The sequence below is a fragment of the Chelon labrosus genome, assembly GCF_963514085.1.
Source record: "Chelon labrosus genome assembly, chromosome: 7".
NCBI lineage: Eukaryota > Metazoa > Chordata > Actinopteri > Mugiliformes > Mugilidae > Chelon > Chelon labrosus.
Genome location: NC_140343.1, coordinates 21,689,638 through 21,705,616, shown reverse-complemented (window position 1 = coordinate 21,705,616; position 15,979 = coordinate 21,689,638). Strand labels below are relative to the sequence as shown.

The window sequence follows — 15,979 nt, the reverse complement described above, 5'->3', positions numbered from 1 at the left end:
ATACTTCTTTTTGTCGTGCGTGTGTGTAAATGTGTGCTTTCTGTATAGGCAGCGTTAGAGTGAAGTTACATAGAGGGCCACTGCCAAAACATTCTCGCCACATTACGGCACCTTTTAGGTCAGTGCTCGTTCGCAGTGTGTCATAGACCCCCTACCCCCCAACCCCCCCAACCCCACCCACACACTCACATCAACGTGACAGCCGCTGTTGCATTGCGTGACATCTCTGTATTTGTGATTATGATAGTCTGCACATACAGTGTACTGTAAGTGGAGAATCAAAGCGCTCGTCCTTGTGTCTCAGAGGACGGTGAACACAAAGCTCTCTGTGTGGTGATTTGTAGACTGTAACGCAGGTTCTGTGATCCAAGCAGACCTTTAACATTGTAAATCTAATTTGCACATGTAGACCTTTCAGGTGAATATGAAGTTACTGAGAAGCTTCATTGTAAATGTACAGTCACTGAAATTGATGACATGTCTGATTGTCATAGAAACTGTCGCATAACGTGTTCCCACTGAGATGAGGTTTTCTTTGCTGCTTGTGTTTATACTAACTACTGACGTTGGCGTTATGCAATGTTGCAATGGTGTTTAAAACTTTTTTTTTCTATTTTTAATTTTTTTTTTTTTTTTTTTTCAGAGCCAGGTATCATAATGTACTTGCTGGTGGTGAAGTCAGCCAGTGTTTGAGAACACTACTTTGATTTGACTTGTCTATGAAGTGAAATCATTTCTGCACTTTTTAAGAACATGTTTTAGATTTAGAGTGACAATGTGAGTCTTAGAAACATGGTTAAATCATAATCTTTATCTCCACATCATTTGGAGTACTGTGTCTTAGAGTAGAGAGTCCAACATTTAGGAATAGTTCACCCATGTTGTCCAAAAAGGGGAGCACTCTTGTGAAAACTAGTGAACGTTTCTAACCCACATAATGAGCCAAATATGAATAACAATAATAATAATAATAATTATCATAATAAGAGACAGGGTTGGATCAAATATCACAGGAGATCTTGACTGGAACACACTTTTATGGCGGGGTTTGAGAATGACAGACAAAGTTACATTTCAAGTTTGAATCTCTAGAATAAAGAAGGAAGTAATTGTAATGTATGAGCCCTCTGTGTTGCTGCCTATTTATCTCACAACAGGAATGTTCTGCTCTCATTACTGAGCACACGGCCTTGTAAGGAGAGCGCCTTCTGAAAAAATGACTCATGTGTTTTTTAAATGAGGACAAAGTGATTGACTAGCTAGAGACACTCCTTTGTATTTATTCTCCATTAAATTTGAAAGTAGAGCCCCACCTTTGTTTTCCTGAAGGCCCATTTTAACATTAACATTCCCTTGAAATGGACCAAGTGATGCAGCAGAAGTCTTTGTCGGAGGAGAAAGGGGTTGGGGTATGCATTTACAGATTGTTGAGGGGCTACTGTCATTCCCTGAGGGTGTGTATGTTCTGTCATAGCTCTGTGCAGCAGACCTGATCAGTCCAGAGCTGGCTCTCCATTCACACTGTACAGAGATCTAGCATGTCTCTCCAAACGATTAATAAAGATGTCTTATTACCAAAGTCACGCATGCTGCTTTTGTTCATTTTAAAAACACACAGTGTATCTATGAATCACACATGCACCTGTCCCTTTACCTCCCGCTGGTCACTTTGGCTAGTTTTGTTTTCTAATGTCTTGATTGATGAGTGTCAGATGGCGCAAGCTTTAGCCTGTGCTTGTCTCACAATAAAACCCTGAAAAGGTTCAGTATTAGTTATATTACTGGTGTGTCATGTCTTGAAACTTGATTATGTAGGTCACCAATAATGACACCATGGTTGTGCCAAACAAGTACTCGCTCTTTACACGTCGTGACATGCATGGTTTCTGCTTTGACTCACCGGCATATAACTCCGGTTTCTACTGATAACTGGATAGTCCAGACAACTGTTCAGCTTCTCTGTTGGTCAAGCCTGGATTAACCCGAAAAGCAGGGTAGAGGAGGGCTGCTGATTCAGAACCTCCACCCTGAGTTATTTTTCTTTAATGACATTAAAATTATGTGAAACCTTTTATTTTAGAGTCTGTTTATTTAAAAAAATTATATATATAATGCGTCTTTAACCATATTTGAATTCACAACGGAATCTGCAAATAGTGAATCTGACCAGATTTGTATTTAAATTGTAAACTAATCTATTTAAAGGGTCCTGGAAAATACAATAATTTAATATATGATTTATAAAGAAAATAAGATGCGTGTTACTGTAGCCAGAAGCTGCACTTAGCACTGCTCGAAGGTAGCCTAGCTAGCTTTTAGCACCAAGATTGTATCTGGTATGTTTTTTCCACAGCATGACCAGATTCAACTGCTGCATTATTTGTGAGATTTTGCTCACGTGACGTAGCATCAGATTAGATTTTATAAATACAAGAAAGAATCTGGTTTTCACATTTCTAAAGGCCCTTAATGTCCTCCGCTACAACAAGTCCTGTCCCAGATTCACTGTACAGTACACATTCATGCAGAGTATTTGTGTGGAGTACACATACTCAGACAGGAATGTACTATTGTTTGGTGTAACGAGCATTACTGATGAAACTGCGTTGCACCATGTTTTTGCGGCACAGATTCCTCACCAGATTCCTGCCTTCAAATATTTTTGTGGCTTCTGGTCTAATAGCTGCCTCATAATTCCGTCTGACCAAACTAACCCGCAGTACTTTTCCTCAAGTAGTGTTGCTACAATCGTCAAGTTGAGAGACTGAATCTGAATTTCACCACATTTCAGAGGGAAGTGTTGAACCTTTAGTTCCACTACATTTATTATCTGACAGCTTTAGTGACTCTGGAGATTAATGTTTTATATATATATGGCTGTTAAAGGGCTGAGGTATTTATAATACATTTGCACTTTTATTCTGAGAAGCCTTTGAAAGCAGGATAGGGTTAGGTGACTCTTATTTGTAGTATTTTTTTTTGATTTATTGTTCTGCTACTTGCATAAGTGAATGAGCCACACGCACTGGGAGTTGTTTCCTGCTCTGTTGCACCTTAATCCCAGTGATCAACAGCGTCAGGGACGCACTGGGAGCCAGTAAATACATTGCGAAACTGAAACTGGTCCTTTGCCGCTTTCACAACCCTGTTTTTGTTTGTGACAGCCAGCTCTGCTGATGCCAGTTCATTAGGAGCTTGGATGCAGCTCCCAGTTTGGCATTTCAGAATCACTGTGATAACCATGTTAAGCGTGGGAATGTGATGTCTAAAGACAAAATAACACACCAAAATATGACGTGTGTGTGTTTCCCAGGCTGACAGTTGAGGCAGTCGGTTACTCACAAAACCAGCGCGTCAACTTTTTATCTCCGTTAGCGCGTCTCCTAAGACATTGACCTTAATCTCACTGAGACGCCAAACACTTTCATCCTTGGATTGAGATTAAATTTCCTCTTTCCATTTCAGCATATTTTTTAACAATAGTAAATTTTTGAGCAAATAAGGCAACAGAGACAGAACACTTCTAGTTCCATTGTGATGGTCCAGTTTTCTGACACTTTCAAACATGGAAAACTTGCCAGATGCTTGATGAATGGAGTTTATAATCTACTTTCATGGTTGAACGAGTCCTTTGTGGCCAGTGTGTGTTGTATGTCCTCCACACAAAAGTAATATTCACATTATCCTCTTCAGAAATCTCCCCCTGGCTCCTCACTTTTTTTTAGTTACTTAAATCTTAATGCACCATAAATGATGCACACAGCAAAGTAGGAGAGTGTCGTGTCTTTGCTTTGAGCTCATGATTCTTTCAGGCAACAGTCGTCCCCTGAAGTAAAGTAAATAAATATTAAAAAAGAACAGGGAAATGAAGAATTGCTTTAAAAAATAGTTTTATTAAATACTTTGTCGGCTATCTATCATACATAAAGAATACAATAAGTTATGTTGAGTGTCCAGCAGTTTGAACGGAGAGGAGACCATCTGTTGTGAGGGGGTCTTGGGGTGTTTGCCCCACTGGGACAGCTGAACTAAATCCCAGCACCAGCTGGGAGAATTAAGCCCAGAATAAATAATGGGGAAACAGGGCACCTTTGGCTGAGGACAAAACAATGTCTTGACAGGAACACAAATGGATTCTTGGTCCTCAACGGCCTCAGCTCGACTGACAAAGCTGAGTCGGGTCTTCTAGTGACATCGACCAACAGCAGATGACATCCTGAGAGCAGCGGCTTGTCACATCATTCCTCTCTCGTTTCAAAGCGTCTCTTCGGTTGAAAGCCTGCGCCACGATTTAATTTCTCTTTAAAATAAGACAAACAGAAAAAAACATTAATCCACTATTTTCATTCCTGTTATTGTTTCTTTTTACCACCAAATCTGAGCTTACACGTTGCTGCCAGGGACGATCCTCTCTTGCTGTTGCTTGGTCAGACTGAACTTTCTGAAGAACGTCGGCAGTTTGAGCTTTGTTCTGCCGGATCTCGAGGAAACGCTGAAAAGCAAGAAGATCCCGCGTCAGACAGTGTTTCACCCCTGCACCAAAATCTGGCGCTGTAGAACTGAGGTGCTAATGAGAAGCTTTGTGGACGAACGGCCTGCTTAACACTGACCTGTAAATGCCTTGGTATGGCTGGAATTTCAAATTCAACACTGGCTCTAAAGAGTTTCTAATCTCTTCTGCCTACATTTTCCACTTTATAGCAGTATGTTGCATTATCTCAGTGTTTTGGAAAAACTCCCCTATTTATGTTTGTTTATGTCACCTTCTCAGGTAGAATGAGTAATGACACAACAGTGTTAGATACTCAGAATGCCTGTAGACAAAACAGTTTTTCCTTGTATGCACGTGCACGTGTGTGTATTTATTGTGGTGACCTCACCATCCAGCCTGTAATGAGGGCTCCTGTTTAGCCTCTGTCCTCTCCTCCTCAGCTTTTTGTTTCCATCCATCTCCCTCCTCCTCCTCCTCTGCTGCATCTTCTTCCACGTCCTCTGGTATCTGCTCCCACAGCTTGCTGTCGACCCATAGAGCTTCTTGCAAGCTGAGGCCTCGACTTATGCAGGTCACCCGGCGACACAACGGGCAGGCCACGGTGAGCAGCCCAGCCCCGACCTGCGAGATGGTCTCCAGGCACTGGTCGCAGAAGGTGTGTCTGCAGTGGAGCACCCGGGGGATCCTGTCTGTCCGGGAGTAGGGCAGCAGGCAGACGCTGCACTCACCGTCCTCACACAGAACCATGGTCAAGCCGGACCAGAATGTGACAGTTTCCTCACAAAAATCACTCTGTCTGGATGATCTGGAACGTCTGGTCTGGAAGTCCCAGAGAAAAGTCTACCTGGACTTTAGCTGTTTAGAAACAGGCAATGATGACAAGAGCTCGATAAAGCTGATGGCTGCTGTAGGTCCCAAATCTCCAGGTTGTGTCTTCCTATTAAATTAAAAGTTTTAAATAGAAGTTAAAATTAGTAAAATTATTAGAAGTTCTGTTGTATCAAACTGACACAGTATTCATTTTGTAGTTTCTAGATTTATTTAGGTTTAGCACATAAGAGTGATGAGTATAATTTAAATTACACTTCCAAATGAAAAATAATCATAGTGAAAAAAATAAGATGTAAAAATGATTTTTAACTGTAGATTGACTGTGAACAACACACAGAACAGGATCATTAAGTTAAAAAGGGTTTAAAATAATAAATCAGTGTACTTACAGCAGCTCTTTGCATTAAAAACGCAGAATATGGCCAGAACAGACCCGGTGCTCTTCAGATGTGTGTTGAAGTGTCTCTGTGTGCTGCTCAGCCTCACTGCAGTCAATAGTGTCAGAGAGCTGCTCGTCTGCCGCCTGTTAGGATTGTCTGTCGAGTTTGTGGGGGTGGAATATAAACGTCCCTCTCTCTCTCTCTCTCTCTCTCTCTCTCTCTCTCTCTCTCTTTCCTTCTCACGGCCCAAACCCTCCCCACACAACAGCTGGGGAAGCAGAGCAGTGGAGACGCTCTTTGTTCAGTGTTTGGCGGAAGGCAGGTGGAGAAACGGGTGTGGGAGGTTGAGGAGAAATAGGGGTTGGGAGGGAGGGAATAAGCAAATAGTGATAATGAATACAGTCAGCTGCAGACCTTTTCAGAGTGCTGAAGGACACAGGGGGACGTATAAAAATAATTTTAATGATATAAAAAGGTGGGCTCGTCCGGGATTTGAACCCGGGACCTCTCGCACCCAAAGCGAGAATCATACCCCTAGACCAACGAGCCACATGCTACTGAATCTTGTGATGCGCTTTTAAAGCCGACATCTGGGTCTGGGTCTGTATATTTGTATGCCTGAAGTCTTTGTCTTCATATAAACATACACATTATCCCCTTCAGGCGAAACATTTCTCCGAATCGCACACCTGTTCAAGGTTGCTACCAGTACTTACTAGCAAGCTAATGTCTGGGTTGAGCTAGAAGGTAGCTAAAACAACAAGATAAAGTCTGTTGAGACACACAGATGAGTGAAATCGCATGTCCGTGTGTTTACCGCTAAAGGGGATTTGAACGTCAGCGGTTTATGAACCAGTAGAAAAATATGGGCTCGTCCGGGATTTGAACCCGGGACCTCTCGCACCCGAAGCGAGAATCATACCCCTAGACCAACGAGCCACGTGCTCAAACGGGACGTCACAACCCAATTTAATCAAGCCAGTTGTAACATGTTATCGTATTTTCTAACTATTGACTGCGTGAAAGAGTTCTGAACTACTGCAATATATTCCTGCATGTAATTGCGATAGTTTTTTATATATCATTACGCTAAACATTGCTATGTCTGTCCCGGTTTGCCACAAGGCTACCTACTAAGTACAGACGGAGAAAACAAATTTCACGCCGTGTGCGAAATAAAATATGTAGATGCCACTATTTCGGCGTTCGTCTTGAAACTTTACGCTTTAGGTAACTAGTTATATTAGATTATTTGTAACTTTTGACAGAAATACCTGAATGCTAAGCTCCAGAACTGTGTAGTAGCCTTCGTATAGTAACGTAAAGCGTGCTGAGGTCACAGTTTGGGGGAGGAGTTACCGCCTTACATCAGGAAATAATTTCTACCCAAGTTGTAGACTGTTATTCAGCTAAAGATGTAAACAAATATAGTTGGGCTCACTGGCACTAGCTAACGCTGGCTGTTGACGTTCGCTAACTTAAATCCTCTATAAATCAGTTCTAAGTGTTACCTGTAGTCCAAACTAAGTTTTTGTCATTGTTTAATTCTAGCTCGCGCAACGTAGCAGGCTGGTTCCGACTAAGTTTAATTATGTTAGCTAGTAACGTCCATGCCGTCAGGTTGCTAGGTAAGTCAACTTAGCGCGTAAGGTGAAGCAGCTTTAATGTGTTCTCGGAGCCGTTGCGCCATAAGTTATTAAGAAGACGTTACTGACACGGACAGCTAACTTTGAGCAACATGGAGGCTTCTTTGGGGTCAATGCTGAGCCCTGATCTAAGGTAATGTGGACTGTAAGTAAAGCCGGTGACCGGCTGACTAACTTGTTGTTACTTCTAATTACAGCCTCTCGGTTAACGTCATCATTTTCCTTTCGTGTCCACTAGCTCTGTCCTGTCATCCTGTGAGCCAGAGCTTCAGGAGCTGATGAGGCAGATTGACATCATGATCAATCACCAGAGGAAGGAGTGGGAAGCCGAGGTCCGGTCTTTGGAGCTCAGGCTGAAAAATGGAGAAGAGGAGCTTTTAACCTCAAGGAACATCATTCAGCGGAGGGACCTGGAGGTGAAGTAGAGGACCCAAACTAAAAGTCCTACTGTAGCGTTTCTTGATGCAGCTATACCAGCAAGGTGTCTCTGTTACAGTTAATATAAGGGTTTGTTTTATTAGCTCTTATTATGAACAGCTATCTGTAACATTTTGAGATGCATACACGTCCATTTTACTAAAAGGTGTTGTTCAACTCACATTTTTGCAATTTCATCGTCACTCCTGACTGTAGATCGGATTGCTCCACAAACAGCTAGAAGAGGTTCAGACTGGTCGAAAGGAGTTAATTGCAAAGTACGAGCAACAGCTACAGAAGGTCAGAGAAGAGGTGAGACAACTTGTCAGTTAAACAATCAGTCTGCTAGCTCTTTGCATTTGTGTTTAGGTAAAATGGTTGTTCACATATTTGCAGACTCGGTCTCTCTCTAAGCAGATACGTTATTTACTGTAAAAAAAACTGTGATGAAAAACGTTTTGAACATTTTTTTAATGGCAGCTGGATAAATTAAAGAGAAGTTACCACAAGATTCAGCGCAAACAGCTCAAGGAGACTAGTGGAGGAGCGAAAGAGACAGACCTTTCAAAGGTAACATGACTATGAATAAAGAGATCCACTTCGCTTTGCATTATATCCAGACATTACCTCGGTCTTATACAAATTGCCCATTCCTACCACCTGCTCATGTGGTGAATATTTATTCTTACATCTTCCTGCAGGAATATCATCAGCGCTCTGTGGAATGGGAGCAGCAGCGTGCCCAGCACCAAAAACACCTCACAGTACTGGAGTCCCAGAACAAGAGCCTGACTGATGAGCTCTCACGCATGAAAGTAAAAGCAATTCTTTAACCTTAACCTCATAATGTCAAGTCAGACTTTAATGCTGAAGCAAAGAGAAGCTAGGTCATTTTTTACATGTGTGATCTGTCCCTTGATTTCCAGTTGCAGTTGGCATCAAGGCAGGAGGAAAGGGAGCACAGGGAGTGCTGTTTAGAGGTGCAGTGTTTGCGTACTCAGCTTGAGAAGGCTCAGGGCAGCCTGCACTCACAGGAGCTGGAACTGGATCGCCTGCGAGCGCTTCAGATGTGGCTAGGAGAGTACCAGACAGAGCAGCAGGTTAGCAGCTTTTGTTTTCATCCTTCCAGTCTATATTATTCATATTACTACCTCAGGTTTATCCTGCGTACTGCTTTGGGGAGGAGGGGCACATCCCTCGGTTGAGAATCTCTCCAACTAAACTTTCTGACTGTAAAGCAGTTAAACTTTCACTTTGCATAGTTATTTACTGATACACACGTATTAACTGTATTGGTGTTAGGGGCCACTCTTCTGTAAAAGGAGTACTTTCAGCTTATTTTGCAGAGAATACTTCAGAACTTTATTTGTAATTTGTATGTTTACATTAGCCTAGTGGGACTTAAGTAAAATATGTGAGTACTTGTTTTGTTACTGTCATTCAACAAATATAAATAATTTTAACAAAATGTAGCCAATCTGGATCATCTGGACTACTCAGCAACAGCAAGGAGAAAATCTTTGTCAGTAGGTTCAAATATGATTTATTCACTGTTCCACAGCTGTTCACTGAGGAGCGAGAGGAGCTCCACGCCACATTGAACTCCCAGGATGCATTTGTACGAAAAACCAGTCTTGAGCACCAAAGGTTTCGTAAAGAAGCTGCCAGACTCAACCAAATAGTGCAAGCTAAAGATCAAGTCATTTGGTGGGTGCATCTTTTCTATGTGTCATGTTATGAAAAGTATACACAAGGGGGCACTGTGTACCAACGCTGTACTGTTAAGTAGTTATAGTTGGTTTGCAGTGGTCCAAAGAAAGCTTGTAAACTAATGTAATCCTGTGAGTGTTTATTGGATGTTCTTGTGCATGCAGCTCTCTGGAGGACTGCCTGGCATCTCAGGGCTGTGTGGGTGTGGAAACCCTCAGACAAGATCTGGAGAAGACTGCAGCCAAGCTTCAGTGTGCCCAAGCATGTGAGGTCCAGCTCAAGGCAGAGCTGGCATGTCTCAAAGAGAGGTGAATGCTGGCTGCTTTAAAAATAGATTAACAGGATTCATGCTGTCTGTCTGTTTTTAGGATTCAAAATCACTTGTTTTTTAAGACCCTGAAATGTCTTTGTTGTTGACAATGCTGATCCCTAAAGATAGTTCCAGGTATATGTCCAGAAATAGCTGAAGCCAGTGTCCAACAAAAACATCTTCAGGAGGTTTCCACTGTTGACATAAAATCTTCCTCGCAGCCATCATGTCGGCCTACATGGTTTTGTTGTGTTTTCCCTGAAAATGAGAGATGAAGGTCATCATCCATCAGAAGAAAGCCAAGCCTGTTGGTTTTCCACAGGCGTTCCACTAATTTTGAAACAAAACAGAAACACTTCTTGGCGGTAAACAGTAAACAGTGCAGTATGGATCTGGTGGCATTCTCATCCCGTATTTATTTTAGTAGGTTGTGGTGTTGAAATATATAAATAGCAATTCAGTTTTATGTAGACATAACACAGTTTGTCTCAGAGCTTCTTGTACAGATATTAGAAAAGGGTGGCTCTCTAAATGTTGGTTTTACAGGCTGATCTCACCCTGAGGTAAAGTAAAAGAAGAGAGCTGTGTATATACGCAACAATGAGTTACAGAGTCTTCAAAACAGAGCACTGAATTGATTCCTTTCATATCTTTATTTGGTGTTTTGAATTTTCTAAATCATTGGTTTCCATATATGGGCTCAGACTAGAGAAGGTGAGCAGACAGAGAGGTGACCAATCAAAGACGGAGCAAGAGCTGATGAACCTTAAAGTGGAATGTGACTCTTCTGTTGCTGAAATGAAAAAGGTCAGAGAACTCCCCTAACTCACGGACATTTTATAATTTCTTTGCCCTTTGACGTCAGCTCCGTATCACGTTACCAATTTGTCTCCAGCTCAGAGAGGAGCTTCAAAGGGCCAAGCAGACGCACAGCGGTGAAGTTGAGGGAATGAGGCAGGAGGTGTCAAAGCTGACCAGCGAGCTGCACCAGCGTGACCTCGCCATCGCCTCCCTGAGTGGCTCCTCGTCCTGCATCAAGCAGCAGCAGCAGCGGCTTCGTGGCAAGATGGAGCGATCAGAACAGAGGGCAGCAGAGCTCAAAGTGAGTTAATACTGCTCTGGCTCTGAAGTGATTTAATGTAAAAAAAAAAAAAAAACTGGTGCCACAAAAAAAGTGTTGTTAAAGTCTAATGAGATTGAAGCTACTAAGTCGTGACAGATTCTTAAATCAGGTTGCTCCTTTATCAACAGTGCATACACACAGTTTGGAGGTAAACTGTGCTAATGCCAATTCTGTTTATATAATTAGATCCCTCAGTTTCTTCCTATGATGGAAGATGTGCTTTGAACTATTCTTCAGTATGTTTATCAACAAACTATTGGACAAATGCCAATTTTCCAGTGTTTTCCTGTCACAAATTCCTGGAAAAAAGTTAGTGCCCGTTTTTACTGCCCACTCTCTTCTTCCAGTTTGCTCAGAAGTTTCCACAGCAGGGCGAAAGAGCTAGGGCAGTTACGCTAATTCATTCACTGATGCATCAGAAGCGTGACAGTCTCAACTTCTACCTCAGTGTCATCCTCTGAAAACACTGGACACTTCTTGCGCTGCTCCATCCTGCGTCAAGTCCTACAGACTACAAGTGAAGCAACATGTTTGCTGTCATGTTAGTGATGTGCACTACTGCAAGCCGCACCTTGAAAGTCGCTGAACATTCAGAAACTGCTTTAGTTCTCCTTAGTTCCAATCTCTTAAGTACTCAATTCAGATCCTGATTCGTCTAATGGGGAACTGTGGTGGGGAGTTTTTCCAATTTGAACCTGTTTTACGCCTGCTTAGTTTTTTGGCCTTTATTCTTTATCTTTATTCATGGCAACCTGTAACATGCCAAAGCTTACAGCCTCCTCGGGGGTTCAGTAAAACAAGTCACATTTTTCTTATTTTATGACTCTGTCAGATGAGTCAGGCACAGCTGGAGACTCTGCAAACTGAGAACCAGCATCTGATAGGTCTGCTGCAGAGACTGCACTCTCAGTCACCCACGGTTCGTCTGCTGTGACATATTTATATAGTCATCACACAGCTTTACAGCTGGCAGCAGCCAGGAATTGTTATCACTTCAGTGTTGTTTATGAATGTGACTCATCTCGCTTTGGTTCTTACTTCCTAAAATCTCTTCTCTCCACAGAGTGGTGGCTCCGAGCGACCTTCACTGAGGGAGAATTCTGTGTCTTCTCTGAGCAGACTGGAACAGGATAATTCTCAGTTAAAACAGGCACTTTCAACGATGCAGCCGCAGCTTGAGGTGTCCACTGAGACCTGTCAGGACAAATATGAAAGAGCTCTGCTCAGCCACGCCATAACAGACCAACCAGCTCATGACAGGTACATAGAATGGACACACAGATACACGTGCACAAAACTTTCAAGACTTAACTATTCTGACACTCTTCTTGTTGCAGGGCAAGGGAGGACACGGGGGCCACAAAACCTAAGTCTCAGGAGAACACCACTCACTATGAAGGGGAGGTCCAGAGGCTCTTTAAAGAGCTTCATACACTATCCCAGTCCCCCACCGAGAAGTCCTGCAGCCAGACCCACCACAGCAAGCCTCATTCATCCTCATCCTCCAGCAGTAGCAGCAACGGCAACACAAGACTGTCCAGGAGAAACTTGGTGTCAGACTTAAGCTCCAATCACTCTGCTTCTGAGGGACAGAGCTCAAGCTCCGAAGACTCTTTGACCAGAGACAAAAACATTCCTTCTCCCTTTTCAGAGGTGAGAATGATCATCAGTTATGATTTTTGATTTCTTTCTTTCTTTCTTTCTTTCTTTCTTTTTATAGCCAAGACACCTACAGTTGTGTGGTGTTCATTCTCTTTCAGGAGTTTTTGTCAGTGTCTCCTGCCAAGAGCATGGTCACTCGTTTCCTGGAGGAAGAGAGCTTTTGGTCCAAGGAGATGATGCAGAAACTGGACAGCCACATCCACAGCATGAAAGAGGACAACGTCAGAACAGTGCGCAAGTATCTCCCTGGTGGCCCGGGACTCAAGCCTGCACAGGCCTCTGTGTAGAACTCTCAGTGATTGAGTCACAGCAGCGGCAGTGATTGTGTTGTTGTGCTTAATTATGTTGTCAAGACTGACAGCAGATGGGAAGGTTTGTTCCACACTTCAACATCTGTTTCTATTTTTTACATGCTTTACATATTAAAGATCATTATGGCAGCTCAGAGCTTTGAGTTCATCCAAGAACTCTGAGAATTACATTTCATACCGTAACACTTTCACTGCAGGATTTTTGTTTTGTATTTATGTTTGTACCAGCAGAAGCTGAAAGGAAGTGTTTCAGCTTTTGTGTGTCTTAGTAGACGTCACATCAAGGCAATCTTGAAGAACAGGTGATGACAAAGGCCCTTTAAATAAATACTTTTCCGCTAACTGACATCCAGTGTTAGAAGTTGAACTGCAGAGATTACATCCGACTGCTGACAAGTGTTCTGTACATGTTCTGTGCCTCCATGACAGATAGTAAACGTCTCTCTTGACTGTTACCTAAAAATCACTGCAGGCAAACTGGCCTGCTATTTCACCCTGTGACGGTCTTAAAAGTCTCATTAGCCGACCGAAAGCTACAACTGTAAAATTCTGCTTTACAATCCACTCACTTTTAGCTTTAGGGCTGCAACTAATTATTATTTTATTAAGATGAGGAGAAGCAGCAAATCATCTAAATTTGCTGCTATTGATTAATCTTAAAGCTTCCTAATTGTCTGCTGATGCTCCAGTCAGTTATTGCAGTAATCATGTCTGCTCTGGTGCAGCTTTTAATCTTGTGGAAAGGGACAATAAATCACTGCATGTGTGAATTAAGCCAAATTCATACTCAGTCCAAGCTGTGTGTCTGATGGACAGAGAGCACTGGAAATGCCTTCCTCCCCACAGCTTTCTAATCAGGTGGGCCAACAAACTAATATTCACATGCACGCACTGATTGAAGGAAAGAGGACTCAAGTATCAAGCTCCTCCTTCTACTTCTCTTGTTTTTATTATTTGCGGCACTTTTCCTGTGACCAGCCCAATGCTACTCTTGTGTCTCCCTGGAGGGACTGCCTGAAAAGCCGTCTTCCAGTGCGGTTGCTTGGAATGACCATAAACACATTTGATTTCCAACACGGTCTTTAGAAGTGGTTGTGAGACACCATACCCCGTTCTCCACCGCCCTTTCAACATTACAGACATGGCTCATAAACTCAACAACGACCCAGTGGGGAACTGCTTAAGGCATATGTGAAGTTTTAAACTTGGTGTTGTGCTGTGCTCAGTTCAGGCTTGGATTGACATCTGTCTAAGACGATGTTAAACTTTTGCGAGTAGGCTCAGAATTATACAGGCGCAGAGGTCGCTGACACGTGCTCGTCTATTTGTTTTTAACCGTGTTTCATACCTGTGAACTGACAGGAATCGGATCAATCTGTGCAAAAAGTCGTAGAGATTAGTTAGACAAGCGTGTTTGCTCTTCTGCCAGCCTCGGTTAGAAATTTCTCTTGTCTCTTGAGATGTTTGCATGCATGTGTGGAGAGAAGTATAATTCCAGTGTGAGCCATATTGCTAGTAAGTTTCATTAGGAGATAAAAATTCATCTCAGTTGTGCTTTTAATAGATTGAAAAGGCCTCAAGAAGTTGTCGACCATGCATGTTGTTGTCAGCCATGCTTAACAGATCTTTGGTTGATTGATTTCATCTAAGCAGCTTATCTGACTTCTCATATAAAGTGGTGCTTTTGCATTTTTTTCTTGGAGGAAGCCTCAGATTCCACTTGTTGAAGTTGCCTGGAATGCAGCATTGATACGAGCTTCGCATGTCCATCCAGAGAAAAGAATATATGCGCCAAAGGAGTGTCCAGCCTCCCCGCACGTCTGTCATAACTGGGAAAACACTTCATACAGTATGTACCGTACATAGTGTCTTCAAATAAGGGAGAGCTTACATTGTGGATCACCACCTACACCACCCACCCTGCAGAGGCCCTCCAGCTAGTCTAGCGCAGGAATGCGTGCACCATGCCAATGCTGTCATGAACCTTCCCCTGCGGCCTGCTTTGTCCTCATCATTAGAAAGCTGGAGGAATGTTAATATCAACCATGTGGAACACTGAAAGGCTGAGCTGGGGATGGTTATATTTTTACTGCTTTCCTAATGAAGGACACACTGGACTGATAAAATGGAAATAAAGTGCATAAACAAAGCCCAGGAAATATGTGTTTTTCATTTTTGCCCGGCATACTATTACAATAATAAAACAGAAGTAATGTTCTGCAGCCTCTGGGTCCCCTGACTTCTCACTTAGGTATTTGCTAGCCTGTGTTGCTAGCACTGTAAGCCCCAACAAACAGCACTGAGGAATTTGGCCAAGCAGGCATTCCTCTGGCTCTCTCTGGAGGGAGGTGAAAAGGTTTTTATATGTAGAGATTCCTTGAAGGGGCCTAGTAACAGGGAGGAGGAGTGGGGCTGATTCAAGTCCAGGGAGAGTTTAAAGTGCTTCATTTACGTAATGATTCGCAGGGAAAAATTCTTCAGGCTTTAAGATGATTAACTGTTAAATTGATTAGTTGAACTGAAGGCTCTTAACCCCATTCCAGCAACTTAGCCTCACAGTACCATAACACTGGCCGATGATAATACTGAAAATGGAATAGCCATAGCTCAGGCCTAAAGATAAAACAGAAGTTAAATGCAAGACATGAAAACACTACATCCTATTTTCTCCATAATGCTACTCATTTCTGCTAAATAATGCATGGCGTCATCAGAGTCTCCCTCCAGAGTCACAGACGTCCTGGTTCATCAGCTTTCACAGGCTGAATAATACTCATGAATACTCATGAACACTGAAAACTGCACTCAGTGTACAAGATTAGTGCAGCAAAATAGGCATATTGTAATTGCTGAAAGTTTCGAAACCTTGTTGAGATGTTTTTTTCAGTTATTCGTTTAAATTAAATTGGTGTTAAGGCATTCAATTCTATGAAAAACTTCAGTGTAAAACTTTTTCAAAAATGCATTTGCTCTCATCATCACTGAAATATTCAAAAAACAAACTCTGTGAATAATATTTATTATTCTAAATAAATATGTCCTATATACACTTTGTAGAAACCTGTGACTTAGATATTTCCACATCACAAGTTGTGAA

The 15,979-nt window shown here is 42.4% G+C and overlaps 2 protein-coding genes across 3 annotated transcripts; one reads left to right on the top strand and one right to left on the bottom strand.

Moving 5' to 3' along the window:
• Window positions 1-3,879: 3,879 nt before the first annotated feature.
• On the bottom strand, window positions 3,880-5,845 carry LOC311491037 (uncharacterized protein). The gene is made up of 4 exons (XM_084548872.1): window positions 5,713-5,845; window positions 4,881-5,429; window positions 4,388-4,492; window positions 3,880-4,300 (listed from the first exon to the last, which is right to left on the bottom strand). Exons 2-4 carry the CDS (start codon window positions 5,237-5,239, stop codon window positions 4,255-4,257), a joined length of 510 nt encoding a protein of 169 aa, XP_084404998.1. The 5' UTR covers window positions 5,240-5,429; window positions 5,713-5,845; the 3' UTR covers window positions 3,880-4,254.
• Window positions 5,846-7,067: 1,222 nt separating this feature from the next.
• Window positions 7,068-15,018, top strand: cep63 (centrosomal protein 63). 2 transcript variants are annotated; one of them, XM_084549140.1, is made up of 13 exons: window positions 7,068-7,482; window positions 7,588-7,765; window positions 7,983-8,078; window positions 8,247-8,336; window positions 8,468-8,581; window positions 8,693-8,866; window positions 9,328-9,473; window positions 9,641-9,784; window positions 10,491-10,593; window positions 10,682-10,888; window positions 11,973-12,169; window positions 12,247-12,562; window positions 12,670-15,018. In XM_084549140.1, exons 1-13 carry the CDS (start codon window positions 7,442-7,444, stop codon window positions 12,856-12,858), a joined length of 1,995 nt encoding a protein of 664 aa, XP_084405266.1. In that variant the 5' UTR covers window positions 7,068-7,441; the 3' UTR covers window positions 12,859-15,018. The 2 variants fall into 2 exon arrangements, with proteins under 2 accessions (XP_084405266.1, XP_084405267.1); XM_084549141.1 differs by lacking the exons at window positions 7,068-7,482; window positions 7,588-7,765 and adding an exon at window positions 7,777-7,856.
• Window positions 15,019-15,979: the final 961 nt, after the last annotated feature.

Coding starts and splice junctions, on each gene's coding strand:
- LOC311491037 (XM_084548872.1), bottom strand. CDS start 5,239: ATGGTTCTGTGTGAGGACGGTGAGTGCAGCGTCTGCCTGCTGCCCTAC. Junction 4,493..4,880: donor CCCTCATTACAGGCTGGATG/GTGAGGTCACCA, acceptor CTTGCTTTTCAG/CGTTTCCTCGAGATCCGGCA. Junction 4,301..4,387: donor ATCGTCCCTGGCAGCAACGT/GTAAGCTCAGAT, acceptor CTTATTTTAAAG/AGAAATTAAATCGTGGCGCA.
- cep63 (XM_084549140.1), top strand. CDS start 7,442: ATGGAGGCTTCTTTGGGGTCAATGCTGAGCCCTGATCTAAG. Junction 7,766..7,982: donor TTCAGCGGAGGGACCTGGAG/GTGAAGTAGAGG, acceptor TCCTGACTGTAG/ATCGGATTGCTCCACAAACA. Junction 10,594..10,681: donor CTGTTGCTGAAATGAAAAAG/GTCAGAGAACTC, acceptor ATTTGTCTCCAG/CTCAGAGAGGAGCTTCAAAG.